General features: G+C 43.2%; 1 protein-coding gene across 9 annotated transcripts in view; it reads left to right on the plus strand.

Moving 5' to 3' along the window:
• The window catches only part of ANKS1B (ankyrin repeat and sterile alpha motif domain containing 1B), a 908,578-nt gene that overhangs the window by 426,495 nt on the left and 464,639 nt on the right, over positions 1 to 17,444 (plus strand). For 4 of the 9 annotated variants that reach the window (XM_075011325.1, XM_075011335.1, XM_075011344.1 and 1 more), the window contains exon 13: positions 52 to 59. The exons of 3 other annotated variants lie outside the window; for them this stretch is intronic. In XM_075011325.1, coding sequence (XP_074867426.1) covers positions 52 to 59 — 8 coding nt within the window. Of the gene's footprint in view, positions 1 to 51; positions 60 to 2,894; positions 2,921 to 14,090; positions 14,103 to 17,444 lie in introns of all 9 variants that reach the window. 2 more of the 9 variants (XM_075011372.1, XM_075011380.1) reach the window with 1 other exon arrangement.

The raw sequence follows: 17,444 nt of genomic DNA on the forward strand, positions 1-17,444 counted from the left end.
CTTATCTACTTGAAGACAAACAATCCATCCCAAAAGCTATAGTCCAAGAAGGCCACACTGTGACAAAGACATCATTGCAGATGGCACTGGATTCAGCTGACATGGCAGCTAGAACCATAGCTACAGCAATCACCATGTGAAGATCATTATGGCTCCAGGCAGCGGTCATTCCAAAAGAGATCCAGGCCAAAGTTGAGGATCTGCCATTCAACTAACGGAAATTATTTGCAACAAACACAGATGAAACCCTTCATTCCAGCAAGGATACAAGAACCACCTTACATTCCTTGGGAATGTATTCTTCCCCATCCAGGAAGTGAAGATACATCCCATACCAATAGTACAAAGACCAGCCATTTAGCAGACACTCTTACAGTTAATACCATTTCAGTACCAACAAAACAAGAAACCAGAAGTGTAAAGCTCAAAACAATCACTCCGTCCTTCCACTGGCCTCAAAGCAGCAGGTTTGAAGCTTTGATCAAGAGCTCACTGAACCTCCAACACTCACCACTGCAGAACGAACAAATTATTCCATCATCCCTTGTGTCCCTTTTACCATCAGTGGATATTAATAACCACAGAAAAATGGGTCCTAGACATCCTTGCTCAGGGATACACTATCCCTCTTTTTTCCATTCCCCCAAAATCCCCCCTCACCTGTCCTTCCTCAGGGACCCCTCCCATGAAAACTTATTATAACTCAAAGTGCTACACCTCTTGCAAATTGGGGCCCTAGAAGAGGTTCCAAAACAACATCAGGGAAGGGGATTTTATTCAAACTACTTTCTGACACAGAAGAAGATGGGAGTCTGGAGACCCATACTAGATGTACAGCGATTGAACAAATACATTTGCAAGCAGTGTTTCAAAATGACCACCCTATCCACTATCATCCCTGCACTGGATGAGGGGGACTGATTCTGAGCTCTTGACCTCCAAGACACATATTTCCATGGTCACCATTCTTCCTGTGCACAGACGATTCCTGCACTTTGTGCTAAGAGATCACTACCAGTACAAAGTACTTCCTTGAGAGCTTTCAACTGCCCCAAGGGTATTCTCCAAAGTTCTTGCCCCAGTAGCATCACACCTCAGATTCCACAACTGCCCGCGCTTACCTCACTATGCAGTGTCACAAGGCCATAAAAAGCCTGACATCAGAGCTTATCATCAGCCCCATGGCACCTGTACTTACATGCATCCACCTCCTTGGCCATATGGTGGCCACCACATATGTTGTCCCCAGTTCTTGATTACATTTTCGGGGCCTGTAGCATTGGATGACATTGGTATATACCCCTGGTAGATATCAGATTTACAAGTCAGTGTCCTTACTGCAAAAAGTAATTGACTTATTGCAATGGTGAACTCAAGAATGGAACACTCTAAAGCCGTGTCTACATGTGCATGCTACTTCGAAGTAGCGCCACTAACTTCGAAATAGTGCCCGTCATGGCTACACGTGGCGAGCGCTATTTCGAAGTTGAAATCGACGTTAGGCGGTGAGACGTCGAAGCCGCTAACCCCATGAGGGGATGGGAATAGCGCCCTACTTCGAAGTTGAACGTCGAAGTAGGGCACGTGTAGATGATCCATGTCCCGCAACATCGAAATAGTGGGGTCCGCCATGGCGGCTATCAGCTGAGGGGTTGAGAGACGCTCTCTCCAGCCCCTGCGGGGCTCTATGGTCACCGTGTGCAGCAGCCCTTAGCCCAGGGCTTCTGGCTGCTGCTGCTGCGGCTGGGGATCCATGCTACATGCACAGGGTCTGCAACCAGTTGTCGGCTCTGTGGATCTTGTGTTGTATAGTGCAACTGTGTCTGGGAGGGGCCCTTTAAGGGAGCGGCTTGCTGTTGAGTCCACCCTGTGACCTTGTCTGCAGCTGTTCCTGGCACTCTTATTTTGATGTGTGCTACTTTGGCGTGTAGACGTTCCCTCGCAGCACCTATTTCGATGTGGTGCTGCCCAGCGTCAAAGTTGAACGTCGACGTTGCCAGCCCTGGAGGACGTGTAGACGTTATTCATCGAAATAGACTATTTCGATGCGCTACATCGAAATAAGCTACTTCAATGTAGCGTGCACGTGTAGACGTAGCCTAAGTGTTCCATTGCACTGCAACCAACCATCCTGCCAAATTATAACAGATGCTTTTTTTCTTGGCTGTGGAGCGCTTACCAACTACAGCATGCCCAAGGCCGATGGCCCACAGAGGAACAAAGTCTGCATATCAACTTCCTCAATCTACACATTGTTTTCACTGCTTGCAAATATTTCCTACCTCACATTCGAAACAGGACCATCTGCATCCTTACAGACAACACAATGACAATGTTCTAGGTAAATTATCAAGGAGGGGCCTGATCACAATCCCTTTGTGCAGAGGCCATAAATCTTTGGAACTGGTGTATTGGCCACAACATTGTCCTCACAGCATCATACCTGCATGGCATGAACAACACCCTAGCACACGCTCTAAGTCAGTCTTCTCTCTCCACCAATAGTGACCACTCTTCCAGATGTATGGCCAAGCTGCGACAGACTTTCTCACAATGCAAGAGAACACCAAATACATCTGTTACTGTTCTAGAGCAGGCAACGGGCATGAGTCTCTAGCAGACGCCTTTCTCCTTTCCTGGAGTACTCACCTCCTGTATGCATTCCCACCTATTCCCAAGGTCCTCAGGAAAATCCAGACCAATGGAGCATGAATGATCCTTGCTGTTCCAGCATGGCCAGACAGATCTGGTTGCCTTTACTCTATCACCTATCTCTTTGTTATCCTTACCTGCTTCGCTCCCATCCAGACCTGCTCTCACAGAACAACGGTGCCATGATCTGCCTTGGACAGCAAACCCTCCATCTGACCACTTGGTTTCTCTGTGGATCCAAGAACACACACAACACTATTCCCAGCAAGTGAGGGATGTGCTCCTACAGAGCAGATGAGAAACAGCTCAAAAAACTTATCTCTCAAAGTGTAAGCAATTCGTAGCCCATTGCTCTCAAAGGGGCAGACAACTGACAGAAGCCCCACGGTGTATGGTCCTGGACTATATACTCTACCCTGTCACTGTCTTCACTTCATATTAACCCTTCAGCAATCTCAGCCTTTCACCCACCTACAGACTCCTTCTCAGTTTTCACTCGTCTTATTGTAAAAGGATTCTGGAAAGGCCTAAAATATATCATGCCTCCTTGCAGTCTTATACTCCCAGCCTGAAATTGAGAATTGGTCCTTCACACACTCATGGCACACACCCTCCCCTTTGGACCAATGGCTACATGCTCTTTGGCTATGCTAACAATGAAAACACTATTTCTAGTAACACTAACATCAGCTCAAAGAGTTAGCAAGCTAGCAGCTCTGACTGATTCTCCTCCACCTTATATAACCTTCCACAAAAACAAGGTGGTACTACACCCACATCCCACATTCGTACTGAAAGTGTGGCCACAGTCCCATATTAATGAGCCTATAATATTACCTACTTTCTACCCTAAACCACATGCTTCCCATGTGGAAGCCAAACTGTATGCTCTGGATATCAGGAAGGCTCTATCCTTTTACATAGAACTTGATCCTTCAGGAAATCACAGAAATTATTTCTATCCATAGCAGAGAGATCAAAGGGACTGCATCTATCATCCCAATGCATATCGAGACTCATATCTTCATGTATAGTGCACTGTTATTCCACTCAAAACAGACCACTACCAGCATCTCCAAAAGTATACTCTACAAGATTGATAGCAACATCCACAGCTTTTTTTTTTTTCTTAAAGAGAGTGCCTTTGCAGGACATTTGTTGAGCAGCTGCATGGTCTTCTAACTACACATTCATGATTCACTATGCACTGTAATCCCACACAGACAGAGATATGGCAGTAGGTCAGGCAGTACTGTCCATAGTAAAGGCACCGAATAAAAACCCACCATTCAGTTAGAGGGGTACTGCTCTAGAGGGTAGGTACAGTCACCTACTGTGGAGCACCCTTGGGGACAGCACTCAAATTAGAAAGAGAAGTTACTCACTTCATATTGTAATGATGGTTCTTCAAAATGTGTGTCCCCGTGGGTGCTCCATGTCCCACCCACCTCCCCTCTATCTGGTGCAATAGCTATAGTTGGGGAGTCAACAAAGCAACTGAGGGGAACGGGGCTATGCGTGCAACTTTAGTAGCATAAACAGCACGTGCCTGTGTGATGCAAGCACAGCCCCACTCAGGAGTGCTATGAAATATTTCCATGGTGTGCTGCTGAGCAAATCCAACATCTGCCATGGGACGCACATCTCGAAGAACCATTGTTAAAACATGAAGTGAATAACTTCTCTTTTTTTAGGGGACATCTCTGTAAATTGAGCAAGTCCACATTTGTCAGGACTACGTTTCTCCTTTCTTCTGTCACTTCTTACCCTGTGGATGATCATGTGTTGTCTTAGAACCTGTCTAAGCTATAAAAATACTCATTTGCTTCTGAAAGTATTGTAAAATGTTTCCATTCTTTACCATATGAGATTGAAATAAGTCAGAGCTAGGTACACCTTGAATAATTTTTGAAATTTTCAGTATAATTAAGTATCATGTTGAGATTTTTCTCTGTTATTCTTATTTTAATTCTTCTTAGAAAACTACTAGATTTGACTTTTATGAGAGCCACGTGATTCCTTGCAAGGATGGAATTCAGTTCATGGTCCTTTGTGACAGCTAGCTCATCACTTACTGGTGCTGGTGCAATGTATAAAGGATCGATCTTATGGGAAAATATATAGAAAATAGGGAATGGACAGCTGGAACCATACATTTCAAATATTACTCATTTTAGTCCCAAACCTACCAATGTTCAGGACAAATCTGACAACTCTCAAGAATTATGAGAAGTTATATGAAGCAGTGGACATGTTGGAATGTTGCTAGAAAACATAGACCTCCCGTGGTTTGGCAAATTCTCTTGTTCAGCATCAGTCAGGTCCCTAGGGTGCTGGACTAGAGAGGTTCAACCTGTACTAACTACTAATGAAATGTCTCAAAAAACTGTGGTTAGATACAATGCTTAGCTCTATTGTAGACTGTTCCTGGAAAGCAAAAGGAGTAGAAGTGAATGTGTAGAACCAGCTATGCTGATACATTTTGTTATTGGCATGTGTTTGTTCTATTTATATTTTTAAGTCCTGGTAAATGTAACAGAATCTCTGATACAATCTGTATATTCTATTAAGAAAAACAAATTTAAAATGCTCATTACTGGTTACAACATATTTACCCTTTAGGGGCCTGATTCAAAGCCTCTAGAAAACTATGGAAAGACTTCAACTGACTTGTAGAGGGCTTTGGACTGGATCAGACTTAGTACAATAAAATTACATGGATGGCAGATTCCTCATCGGGTCAGGGTATTTTTGTTTGTTTGTTTTTCAGGAAAAAAAATACTAGAAGCAAATATATGTATTCAAAAATACTGCTGGCACAATTCTAAACCAGATTGATAAACATATGTTTTAAAATTTATTTAAAACTGGGTTTTGTTGGACTGGAACATTTAATTGATGAGCCACAGGATTCTGCTATACTCTATAAGGTCATGTCTACACTAGCAAGTTCTTTTGGAAAATCAGGCCCTTTTCTGAAAGAACAAATTGGAGTGTCCACACACGAAATGCGCTCTTTTGATCCAAAATTGAAAGAATGTGGCTCTTCTTCCAGAAGCCCTCTTCCACTCCTGGATGAGGATGAACACCTCCTTTTGAAAGCTTCTTTCAAAAAAAAAAAAAGGTATAGATGCTTTACAGGCCCTTTTTTTCAATAGAGCAGTTCTCATGGCTCTGAATTTTTCAATCCTTGGCCCGTTCTTTCGAAAGAATGTGGCCTGTGTGAGTGTCTCTATCGAAAGAGCAGATCCATCTTTCAGTGACTTTTTTGTGTGTGGTTGTGTTCTTTCAAAAGATTGATGTAATGTAGGTGTGGACTAAGTACTTAAATCTGTATGCCTTCCATGTTTCTGATATTGAAGATCAAACTGGGGCATTTTAGCACAGGATATCACTTAGGTTTCATATTCTAAAAATTGCTTTGAAGTACATGCCAGATACACAAATTATTTCTGGCGTTAGATGAAATAACTCATTTTCTGCAGCTTTGACAATTATGGAGTCAGTAATTGCTCAAGAATATATATATATATATATATATATATATATATATATATATAATATATTTAAAAAGAGTAATGTGAAAACCCTAATGCCAGCTTTAGCATTCAGTATATTATGTGCTAAACTGCAGCATGTAGTCACAAGTCCTTCCCAAGGAGGAACATCAAGGACATTTTGTCTCAGACAGGTGCAGTCTGCTCCACTGCTGTTTGACATTTATGGGAACAGAGGCTGGTACAGAAATGTTTCCTCTGGAATGTCAGCCTCACTGTGCAGGCTGGTGTTGGAAAAAATACAGACATGATTGTGTTTTCCTGTCCCCAGCTTTTTGACAATCTTCTTGGTAGCTGGAAGGGGCAAGAACAGGTGCATTTGATCTCTGTGCTATCAAAAATAAAATTTGTATGGGGATTGTATGCTGTCCTTGAGCTGCAGGGGCTTCTATCCTGAATAACTAAGCAAATGCAAAACTCAGTCTGGCCCTGGGAAGATTTAGAATGATCCCTAAAGACTTATGAGTCAATAAAAATTGTTTTGGCAGCTTTTGTCAAGAATAGAATTACATTCCCTTTGGAAGGAAATAGTATACTAATTTTCTTCAGATCATCACTCTGAAATACCAAGCCAGAGTCTCTACTGTTGTGGAATGGAAGGGTAAATTCAATCTCGCTGTGCTAGCAAGACCATCTAGGAAGTTTACCAAAGTGAGACCACATTTTGTTATCAGAATCTTTGCAGGGTTCTCCCTGCAGATTCTAGCAGACAGTTTTAGTTTTATCAATGAGTCCAGATAAGCCTCACCAGCTGCACGAATTAATGTTTTGAATCATGCATCTCTCAGCCATCCTGACTATAAACCCGTGATGATTAGCTTGCACTTGCCAAATTTGCCACCTCTGACTACTGTTAGAGAGGTTTCTCTTTGTCTTGATTCTCTTAAGTTTTTGGCATTGTAAGCCTTGGATGAATTCAGTCCATAATAAAGTCATAAAAATGTGGAATTATAGGATCAAAGGGACCCTGGGAAGTCATCTGGTTCAGTTTCCTGTGAACAAGGAAAGACTAAGTAAAGACAGTTCCTGAAAGGTGTTAATCTAACCTGTTCTTAACCTGCCCCCCAATGAATTTTTCACCCTCCTCGTAACAACCTTCTATATATTTGAAAAGTGTTATCATGTCCCCCTACCCACTTAGTCTTCTCTTCTCCAGTCTAAATCCACCTAATTTTTTTCAGTCTTTCCTCACTGATCATGTTTTCTTTAATCATTTTTGTTCCGGTCTTTCTCTGGTTTGTTCGCATCTTTCCAGCAATGTGGCACCCAGAACCAGAAAAAATACTCAAACAGATGCCTCATCAACACAGAGAGGAAGAATTACTTCTTGTATTTTGCCTGCAATACTCCTGCTAATACATTCTAAAATGATGTTAGCTTTTCTGCGCTAAAGTTACTTTTTTCACTCATATTTAGATTATAATTAACTGAAACCCCCAGATCCATTTCCACAGTACTCCTTCCTAAGCAATAATTTCCCATTTGGATGTGCAACTGATTTATTACTGATTATTACATGTGCAACTGATTTATTACTTCCTAAGAGTAGTAATTTGTATTTTGTCCTTTTTATTTCAGAAAACTTTTCCAGTTCGTCAAAATAATTTTGAACTGTAAACTTATCCTTCAAAATAACCCTTCTTAGTCTGATATCATCTGCCACTTTTATAACTGCAATCTCTATGCCATCATCAAATTCATTTATGATGACATTGAACAGGATTGAGCCATGTGGGATCAGTTTGACTGTGGGCCATGGATGATAACTCTCTGGGAACAGTTTTCCCTGCAGTTCCATGCTCCTTATATTGATTCCACCTAAGCTGTATTTCTCTAGTTTGCTTGAGGTCATTTGAGATAGTAAGGCTTTCAAAACTGAAGTCAACATATATCACATCTACTGCTTCTCCTCATCCACAAAGTTTATTAGTCTGTCAGAGAAAGCTCTTAGATTGCTTTGACGTGATTTGTTCTTGACAGCTCCACTTGACTGTCACTTATCACCTTATTATCCTCTTGATGTTGGCAAATTGTTTGATTTGCTTATTTGGTACGTTATCCTTCCAGGTGCTGAAGATCACTGGTCAGTAATTTTCCAGTTTGTCTTTGTTCACCTTTTCATAGTTTGGCACTGAATTTGCCCTCTTCCAGGCATCTGGAATCTGTCCCGTCTTCCATGAGTTTTCAGAAATAATCATTAAAGACTCATCTGCCTCTTGAGTATTCTAGCATGTATTTCATCAGGCCCTGCTGACATGAAGACATCTAATTGTCCAAGTGATTTCTCACTAGTTCTTTTCCTATTTTAGCCTCAGATCATGGCTCATTTTTATTGGTTTTCACTGTGTTAGACATTCATTTCTGTTGCTAACTTTTCTGGTGAAAACAGAAATAAAAGTGTCATTTTGCACATGCCATTTCCATATTTCCTTTATTCTCTCCCAGCCCCACTGAGTAATGGCTCTACCCTGTCCTTAGTCATCCTCTAATTTCTAATGTATCTGTAGAATGCTTTCTTGTTATCCTTTATGTCTCTAGCTAGTTTAATCTCATTTTGGCCTTGGTCTTTTTTTTTTTTATTTTGCCCCTACATGCATTTGTTCTTTGTTTATATTCATCCTTTGTAGTTTGATCTAGTTTTAGTTTTTTGTAGGATTCTTTTTTGAGTTTCAGATCATTACAGATGTATGTCTAAGTCACATATCCTATCATTCCTATGCAGTTTGATGGTTTGCTCAAATGTCCTTAGTAGAGTGTCTGAAAAACTGCCAACTCTCTCAAACTTTCTCCTTAGACTTGCTTCCCCGAGGATCTTACCAACTTCCTGAGTTTGCTAAAGTCTGCCTTCTTGAAATCCATTATCTTTATTCTGCTGTTTTTCCTCTGACCATTATTTAGAATCATGAATGCTATCTTCTCATGACTCCAGATTTACAGGATGAGCAAAATGGATACCAGCTTCTGCTAAATGATTTAGAACACCCTGCATGAGAGAGCAAAATAGAGTAGAACCTGCTTATTCAAAATATGAGAGGCTTTTACATGTTCTGACATGTTGCATTCACATCAGTGAAATGAAAGTGTCAGGCAGATTACCAAAAAGATAATTCCGCAACACATGTTTTGGTGTTTGATCTATTAATAGGAATATACAGTTAATCTGAAGCAGAAATTATCTTTATAAGTGGGGATGACCATATGAATTTGCTTTTTGAAAGGTAATTACCAAAGTTGTATATGGTAGCAGAATCCTTGAATAAACAAAACACACAAGGGTAGGCCCAAATGTGATGCAAATGTAGTTCTGCAAATATTACTCATAACGAGATCAACATACTGAGAATACATATTTGTGATAGAGAAGGATTTTGCAAAAACTGTGCTTTCCTGATAGTGTGCAGAGTTTCAAAAAATCAAGTTAAATGTGAGCATCTCCCAGATGGCAAAATTTCACTCCAAGGCATTTAAATTGGTACTCAAAATGTCACTGTGTTCATGAAGATTCCTTTGCGGTTGTATAGTGAAAGCTTCAGTGTGTTCTACCCACTATTGCTGATTAGAAAGAAGAATAAATGTGCACAACAAATGCAGATCTCAATTTACCCTCTTCCCTCTTTATAAAAACAAACGCCTGTAACATATCTTGCTTTTTCTTTGCTGCAACCTGTATCAAGAGGCACCGCTTTCTTCTGTGAAATGTTAGTTTAAAAAAAAAAGTCTCTGAGACAGACGTCAGCACTGTTCCATTACAGACAGATTTCTTTCCACTTAAATACCACCTGTCACAATCTCTGGATGTAGGTTTTGTTCCAAAGAAGTATATTTTTAATCAAACACTTTATTATATAGTTTATAGCACTGAATCAACATTTGATTACCAATAATCATTGAAATACCATCTAAAAGTATGGTCTAATAGCTAGTATTTTCTCTTGTCCAGAGGTTTTCTTCCTTTCTTCTGATTCCTTGTGATTTTAATACTTATTTACTAAGTATTCTGTTTAGATATATTGTGAATACCAGTGCAGGGTTTGTTTGTTTGTTTTTTTAAATTTTGCAATTTTTTTTTGTTACCTCAACTTTGACACGTGCATTATTCTATCTGTGAGTCATTGCAAAATAAGAATGCTTACTTGATTAAAATACTGAAATTTAGAGTGTTACTTTGCTAAATAGTATGCAGTATTGACAAGTAATTCATATAACAGATATCACTGCTGTTTGAAAATCAAGCTAATTAAGTTGAGAAATATTGCAATATTTTTAAAAATTAAAATCTTGACAAACTCTTCTGCAAAAAAAGTAAAAAAGATTTTTCTAAAGTTAAACAGATGTGTGTCTGCTCCTGCATTACTGTCTCATTTCCTGACTTTTTTTGTAGCATTAATTAATGTTTTTGTGAAAAATAATACCATATAGTTATTCTTCTAATCCCATATTTTGGGTGTGTGAGGGAAAAATATGGAATGATTGTGCGTAAAATAAAATAATCCAAATTAGCAATTATGAGAATTTCAGCTTTCATTTGGAAAAATACAAAAGTAAGTTTCTAGCCATATGCTTGCAAAGAAAAACTTGAAAAAGTGACCTGAGTACAGCCCCAGGACTCAGACAGTGAAAGACAGAAATTGATGGGGTTTTTGGCAGTTTAACTCATGATTTTAGAGTACTAGGGGTTTGTGGTGCCAGATGGTACATTTACTACAATTTGATAATTGCTTAGATAATTGGCCTAGAGTTAGAAAGAAAATCCAAAATGTAGAGTTGGGTGTTTACTAGAATACAGATCTATAGCCTGGAATTTTGGAGAAATTTACATCTAGAATTTAACTTAATATCACCATCAAAAAGTAGAACTGTTCCATGGTTCACATGATCATGAAGCACACTGCATTCTAAATGTAACTTTCAGCATGGTTTCTCAGGACATCTTCATTTTTGGAAACAATCACTGAGAGATTTGGAGACTATTAAACTATTCAACTGGGAGCACATGCACTTTTTGTAACTGCAGTGCTAGCACCAAGTCACTGTGAATTAAAAAAAATAGGTACTTTTGCATGGACAAAACAATTACTATAAAATCAATACATTAAAAAAAATCAAGTACTAAGGGCCCAATCTTCTTCTCATTGAAGCTTGATCATTAAAACAGGAACTGGATCAAGCTCTAAAATGCTACTTAATGTGAAAAATTAATTTACTGTACAAAAGCACTGCATTGCTCTCACTGTTACTGACATAGACAACTCTGAAAGCTCAGGTGAAGGATTACAGTTCCAAGACTATTTGTTGCTCTTGTCTTACATATGAAGAGAAAATAAAATGGCACAAAACTGGGGAAAGTAATGAAGTGCATGGGCATGAGTGAGACGAAAGGAAGGGGAAGAGAATTTATGGCTGTTGTGGCTTACCAAAAGAACAAATACTTGCAAAAGTTCCCCAGTGCACAGGCAGAGAGATGACAAATACTTCATCTGGATCCCTCCATGCCCCTTTCCTTTTAGGAGTAGTTATTATCACACAGGAAAAGGAATGGGCATGAGCTGATTTTTCTTTTTTTTTTTCCCTTCAGTTCAGCAGCTGAACCAAAACTAGCTTTTCAAAAATTGCCTGTCAAACAAAATTATTATTTTAAGGTACCTTCTGTGCTTATTTTTAGTTAAATGCAGATAAAATTCTAAATGAAACATCATCCTGAAATGAAAAGCTGCCTCGTTTTGGCATTTTTGGAAATTCTTTCCTTTTTCGGAGCAGGAGATGGGGGCTTGGCTGGCACATTTTGCTGAATTTGACCTAAATTTTCAAAAGGTTTCAGTTAACCTAAAACTGTTTTTTTCAACAAATAAACTATTAGTTGAAAAAGATCGTTACCCTGCTTTTGTTATGACTGCTCCCTATGCCAAGGACTCAAGGGGCTTCATTCTTAGTACCCTTCCTCCTCCCATTCACCAGTCCAGGAGCTGGTCCCAATCAAGTTCATGTTAGTAATTATGATTTGTCTACCTAACATTTCTCTGTAATTGTAACTGAAGGTGGTATATTCTTCACTTTCTCTCCAGGACTATTATGGAATTAAATAGAAAATAAAAATCTCAGAGTTTAGTGATGTGCCCTTCCAGAAGGTTGAGTTCAACAAAATTCAAACCTCAGAAAACCAGGCAAGATGGAGTTAAGGCAAGAATCCATGTAATTTTAACTCTGCCCTGCTGGGTCTGGAAATAGTCCATAGGCGCTACCTGCATTTTCTGTGTGTGAGGTTGTAGCTGTATTGAATGGCTTGAATGGAAGAAGATGGAGATCAGTTTGAGGAACAGTTCAGAAAATGAGAAGTACATCGTCAAACCTAATGGTTGGAATAGTGGTTATAATTCCTAGTGTGCTGGTGGAGATTGGAACCAGGAGTCATATTAGCAAGAATCAAGGACAGGGCTAGAACAAGGATGGATCAGGATCATAATCAGGCTGGGCTGGAACAGGAGCAGGAACAGTCTGTCAGAATCACCACACAGTGGGAGATATTCCTGGCAAGATAGAAACAACGAGTTTACTGTAGTGGGTGCTCTCATTGGGAGTTTATCCTGGCCTTGGGATTAGAATTGTACCTGTGGATTGTCTGAGCCCTGGCTGATTGACATCAGGCCCTCAAGTAATCAGGTTGAGTGATGAGTCTTAAAGCTCAGCAGCATTTACCAAGATCAGAGATTACTTATAGGCTACATCTACACTAGGATGCTACATCTAAATAGGCTATTTCGAAGTAACAGCATTGAAATAGGCTACTTTGACGTGTATTGTCCACACATCCTCTGGGGCTGGTGCCGTTGATGTTCAGCGTTGAAGTAGTGACTGGGAATGTTGAAAGGGGCTGCCCCAGAAGGAAAAACAGTGTGTCCATGCACACAAGCACCTCCCTTCGAAATAAGGGGCCAAGAATGCCCGTGGAAGGGGCCACAGGACAGAGTAGCCCTTCCAGGGCAACAGCATGCCACTCCCTTAAAGGGCCCCTCCCAGACACACTCAGCCTGCACTGCACGAGCCCTGTGTTGGTGACACAAGCCTCACAGACCTCGAGCCCACAGACATGGACATCCAGCAGCAGCTGGAAGCCCTGCAAGAGATCCCTCTGGGGGACACCACCGTACCCCTCTACCTCGTGGTGGATGCAGTCTACCCCCTCCAGCCCTGACTTATGTGCCCCTACACAGGCTATCTCAGTGCCAGCCAGGAGCACTACAACACCCGACTGAACCACGCTCACCAAGTGGTCGAACGGGCCTTCGGGTGCCTGAAGGGCAGGTGGTGTTGCCTCCTGGCCCGCCTGGATGTGGGCCTCCCAAACATACCCCAGGTTGTGGGTACCTGCTGTATGCTTCACAACCTGGTGGAAAGCAAAGGGGAGGCCTTCATGCAGAGCTGGGCGCTGGAGACCAGAACAGGCTACCCCCAGCTGGCCGCTGTCCCTAGCCACCAGGCCCACTGGGATGGGGTCTAGGTCCGGGAGGCCCTGCAGCAGTACTTTGACCGGGGGCCTAGTGAGTGCCACCCAGGCCATCCCTGGTGGCTGTCCTGCACACTGCCCTAGCACCCGCACACCGCCCCCACCGAAAGCACACGGGACACAGGGTTTTTGAAAAATAAAACTGCTTCATTGCTAAATAACCAGAAACCTTGCCTCTGTGCATGTAAAACTAATAAGAAACAGCATCATAAAAAATAACTATATACAGGGGGGACAACTATATACACGGGGGAGACATGGCCAGGCCAGCCATTGGCCCATCATTCTGGGGTGGGGGTGAACGGGCGTGACCCCTGCCGTGGCTGGGTGGCTGGTCTCCCCCTCAGCCAGGGTCCCTGGCGAGGCTGCCTGGGGGCCAGGAGGATGGAGAGGTATGGCCGGGGCGGGTCCTTGGCCTGGTCATCAGCCCCAGTGAGCTCCTGCCCTGCGGAGCTGGCAGGTGGCGCAGCAGGTGGTACGTCAGGTGGGGCAGCAGGCGGTACGTCAGGTGGGGCAGCAGGCAGTACGTCAGGTGGGGTGGCAGGTGGGACATCAGGAGGGGCGGCAGGGAGGGCAGCACGGAGGGCAATGGGAGGTGTGGGCAGCCAGGCCACCAGCTCCTGAAAGGTGGAGGCCACGTGATTGAAGGTGGCCATAAAGTCCCACCACGTCTCCCGGCACCAGGCAACCTTCCACTCCTCGAATCAGAGCCTCCGCTTCATGATGTTCACCTGGTGCCAGAGGGCAGCGGCCACCTTGGGGTCATGGGTGGTGCACCTCTGGCCTTGGCAGGGGTGGTCCTGTCCTGGCGCCAGCAGTGCTCCAAGGCACTGATAGTCCAGAGTTCTCGGGGGACTGTCCCGGCCCTTGGATGGTGTGGCTGCAGAAACAGGGGGGAAGTGGGAAGGGAGGCCATGAATACCAAGCCCTGCCCCATGGCCCACACTCCCCACCCCCCCAAGGGCATCTGGTCCCCATCCCCCATCCCCTATCGGTGCATGCAGTGGCCCCGTGGGTGGCCCCTTCCAGTGGTCTGCCCCCTCCCACCTCCCACCGGGGGCGGGGCACAGCACTATCCATGGGTGAGGGTGCTGATGGGCATTGGTGGCCGTTGGCACCATCCCTGGACCATGGTCTGCCTGGGCCCTGGCAAGCTGGGGTCTGCTGGGGTTGTGGGGGACCCCTGGTCATGTGATGCTCCCACCCCCTGCCCGGTGGGGGGGTGTGCCCTGTGGGGTACACACGTAACAGTCCACCACCATGGTAAGGGGAGGCCCATCGGGCAGGGGCCTGGCTGGAGCTGCGGGAGGGGATGTCCAGCACTAGCTCCCCCACCTCGCTGGACTACTCCATGGCCCAGGTAGATGGTCCTGGCTCTGGCCCTGGGGGTGCACGGCTGGGCTCTGGACCCAATTCCGGCTCCGAGGCCTGCTGGGGCTCCTCAGACATGGTGTCAAGGGTGGCTGGCGGGGAGGAGTTGTCCCAGGGGCCCAGGATAGCCCTGAGCTCCCGGTAATAGGGGCAAGGGATAGGGGCAGCCCCAGACCAGCTGTCCGAGTCCCACGCGCAGATGTAACCCTGCTGCAACTCTTTGACCTTACTCCTGACATGGTCAGGAGTGCGGGCAGGGTGACGCCGAGTGGCCAGGCCCTCAGCCAGCCGGGCGAATGCCTCTGCGTTCCGCCACTTGCTCCCCATTACATGGAGCACCTCCTCCTCACCCCAGAGCCCCAGAAGGTCACGGAGCTCATAGTTGGTCCAGGAGGGGCCCCGCTTCCTGCCCCACTGGCTGGAGGCTGGGGAGCCCTGGGGGCGCTCGGGAGGCTGGGTTGCTGCCATCACTGTCTCTGGGCCATGCAGGGGCGCTTCGTGGCATGGCTGCTGCCTGCACGGTCTTAGCTTCCTGCTATGGGGTTTCCGGGTCCATGCGGCTGTAAGAAGCACTGGGTGCAGAGCTCATGGAGCCCCACAGGGGCTGAACAGCACATCTCTGCCTGACAGCTGATTGCCGCCATGGTGGACCCCGCTATTTCAAAGTAGTGGGATGTGGAACATCTACACGCGTCCTACATCAATGCAGGGTGCTATTCGCATCTTCTAGCAATTTCGACGTCTCACCGTCTAACTTCGATTTCAAGTTCGAAGTAGCGTGTGCCGTGTGTAGATGCACCTATACAGTATAACAAAACTGTAGTTATGATATGAGGAGAGAAGAGTTTATGCCCATCCCACATCTGCAAATAAAGGAAAGGGGAGTGTGTACATTGAGGATCAAGTCTGCATCTTTTATTGCAAATTGTGTAGATAGTCTCATGACTGAGCTACTGAGGGGCTCTTGACATGTAAATTATCAGTAAGATAGTAAGGTATGAAAGCAATCTCTGGGTTTAATGACAGATAAGTGAAAATATAGGTTTTAGATCTGTAGAGGTGGCTGCGTACTGTTAGTAGATGAAGTTATCCCTGTGCATTTGTGAAAAAGTTTGAGAGCTTTGTGATCATTTTGGAAAGTTTGAAATCTTTGTGATCTTTTGATAAAAGTTGCTACAATTGTCTGGTGTAGTCTGAAATATCCTGAGAGTAAATAATACTCTATGGCTGTGTCTATGCTGGAGAGTTCTGTCGACAGAACTCAGAGGATGTCAACACACATATAAAGCCTTCTGTCCACAGAGTCTCAAGAGAACTTTGCTTTTGCTTCAACAGTTATCCCTCAAAAATTTGAGGCACAACGCTACGTCAACGGAGCACTATTGACAGAAGTGCATTGTAGACACTTCTGTCGACAGAGAGGGCTTCCGGTTGTCGGGCAGGTTCTGTCAAGATTTCTCTGTCGAGAGATGCTTCTAGTGTAGATGTAGCCTAAAGGTTTCTGTTTGCAGATGTAAAGCAATATGCAAATATTCTTTCTTCTTTTATTGGCACTAGGAAAGTGAGGGTACTGCTAGGAGAAGAGGTTTTTATTTTTAAAAACAAATGTGAAAGCAAAATAGTGGAGAACACTGAAAAGTTAAAGGATAAATGGAAAAAGAAAATGAAATGAAGTTCACCTAATATTTATGAAGAAGCAAGAAGTGAGAGCTTTACTGCCAAAGTACTTAAAAGAAAATATTCATTCTTGCTTTTTCTTCAAATTTGAAACATGACCATTCTCCTTGACAGACACATAAGAAGTTTGACAAGAATAGTAGCTATTGTGTACAAATATTAGTAATAATATTATTTTCCTCTCTTATTGCATATCAGAAGGCTAAGAAGTCTCTAATCTCCCTGTAAAGGCATAGGTTCAGAATCCATGTAAGACAGAAAATATAGCTGTGACATGCAGCCAAATTTAGGAGCACTTTTTAAAGAGATGTGACTGCTATGACTTTTTATTGGTGGAAATGATACACAAAACATTAAAGTCCAAGTACAGCATATATGTATTAGAAACCCGTAAGGTTTCTAGTACACATATAAAATCAGAATAGTATAAAGTATACAGCAGGGAAACAATAATAATAATGGGTGTGGAACAGCCCCCATATAAATAGAGGTTAAAAAGACTTGGGCTATATGTCTTAGAAAAGAGAGAATTAAGAGGGGACATGATAGAGGTCTATACAATCATGAATGGTGTGGAGAAAGTGAATAAGGAACTGTTACTCACCCTTTCAGATAGCACACAAACTGGATGTCACTCAATGAAATTAATAGTCAATTGGTTTAAAACTTGGGTCTTGTTGACACTA

Source organism: Carettochelys insculpta, chromosome 1, assembly GCF_033958435.1.
Source record: "Carettochelys insculpta isolate YL-2023 chromosome 1, ASM3395843v1, whole genome shotgun sequence".
Lineage (NCBI taxonomy): Eukaryota > Metazoa > Chordata > Testudines > Carettochelyidae > Carettochelys > Carettochelys insculpta.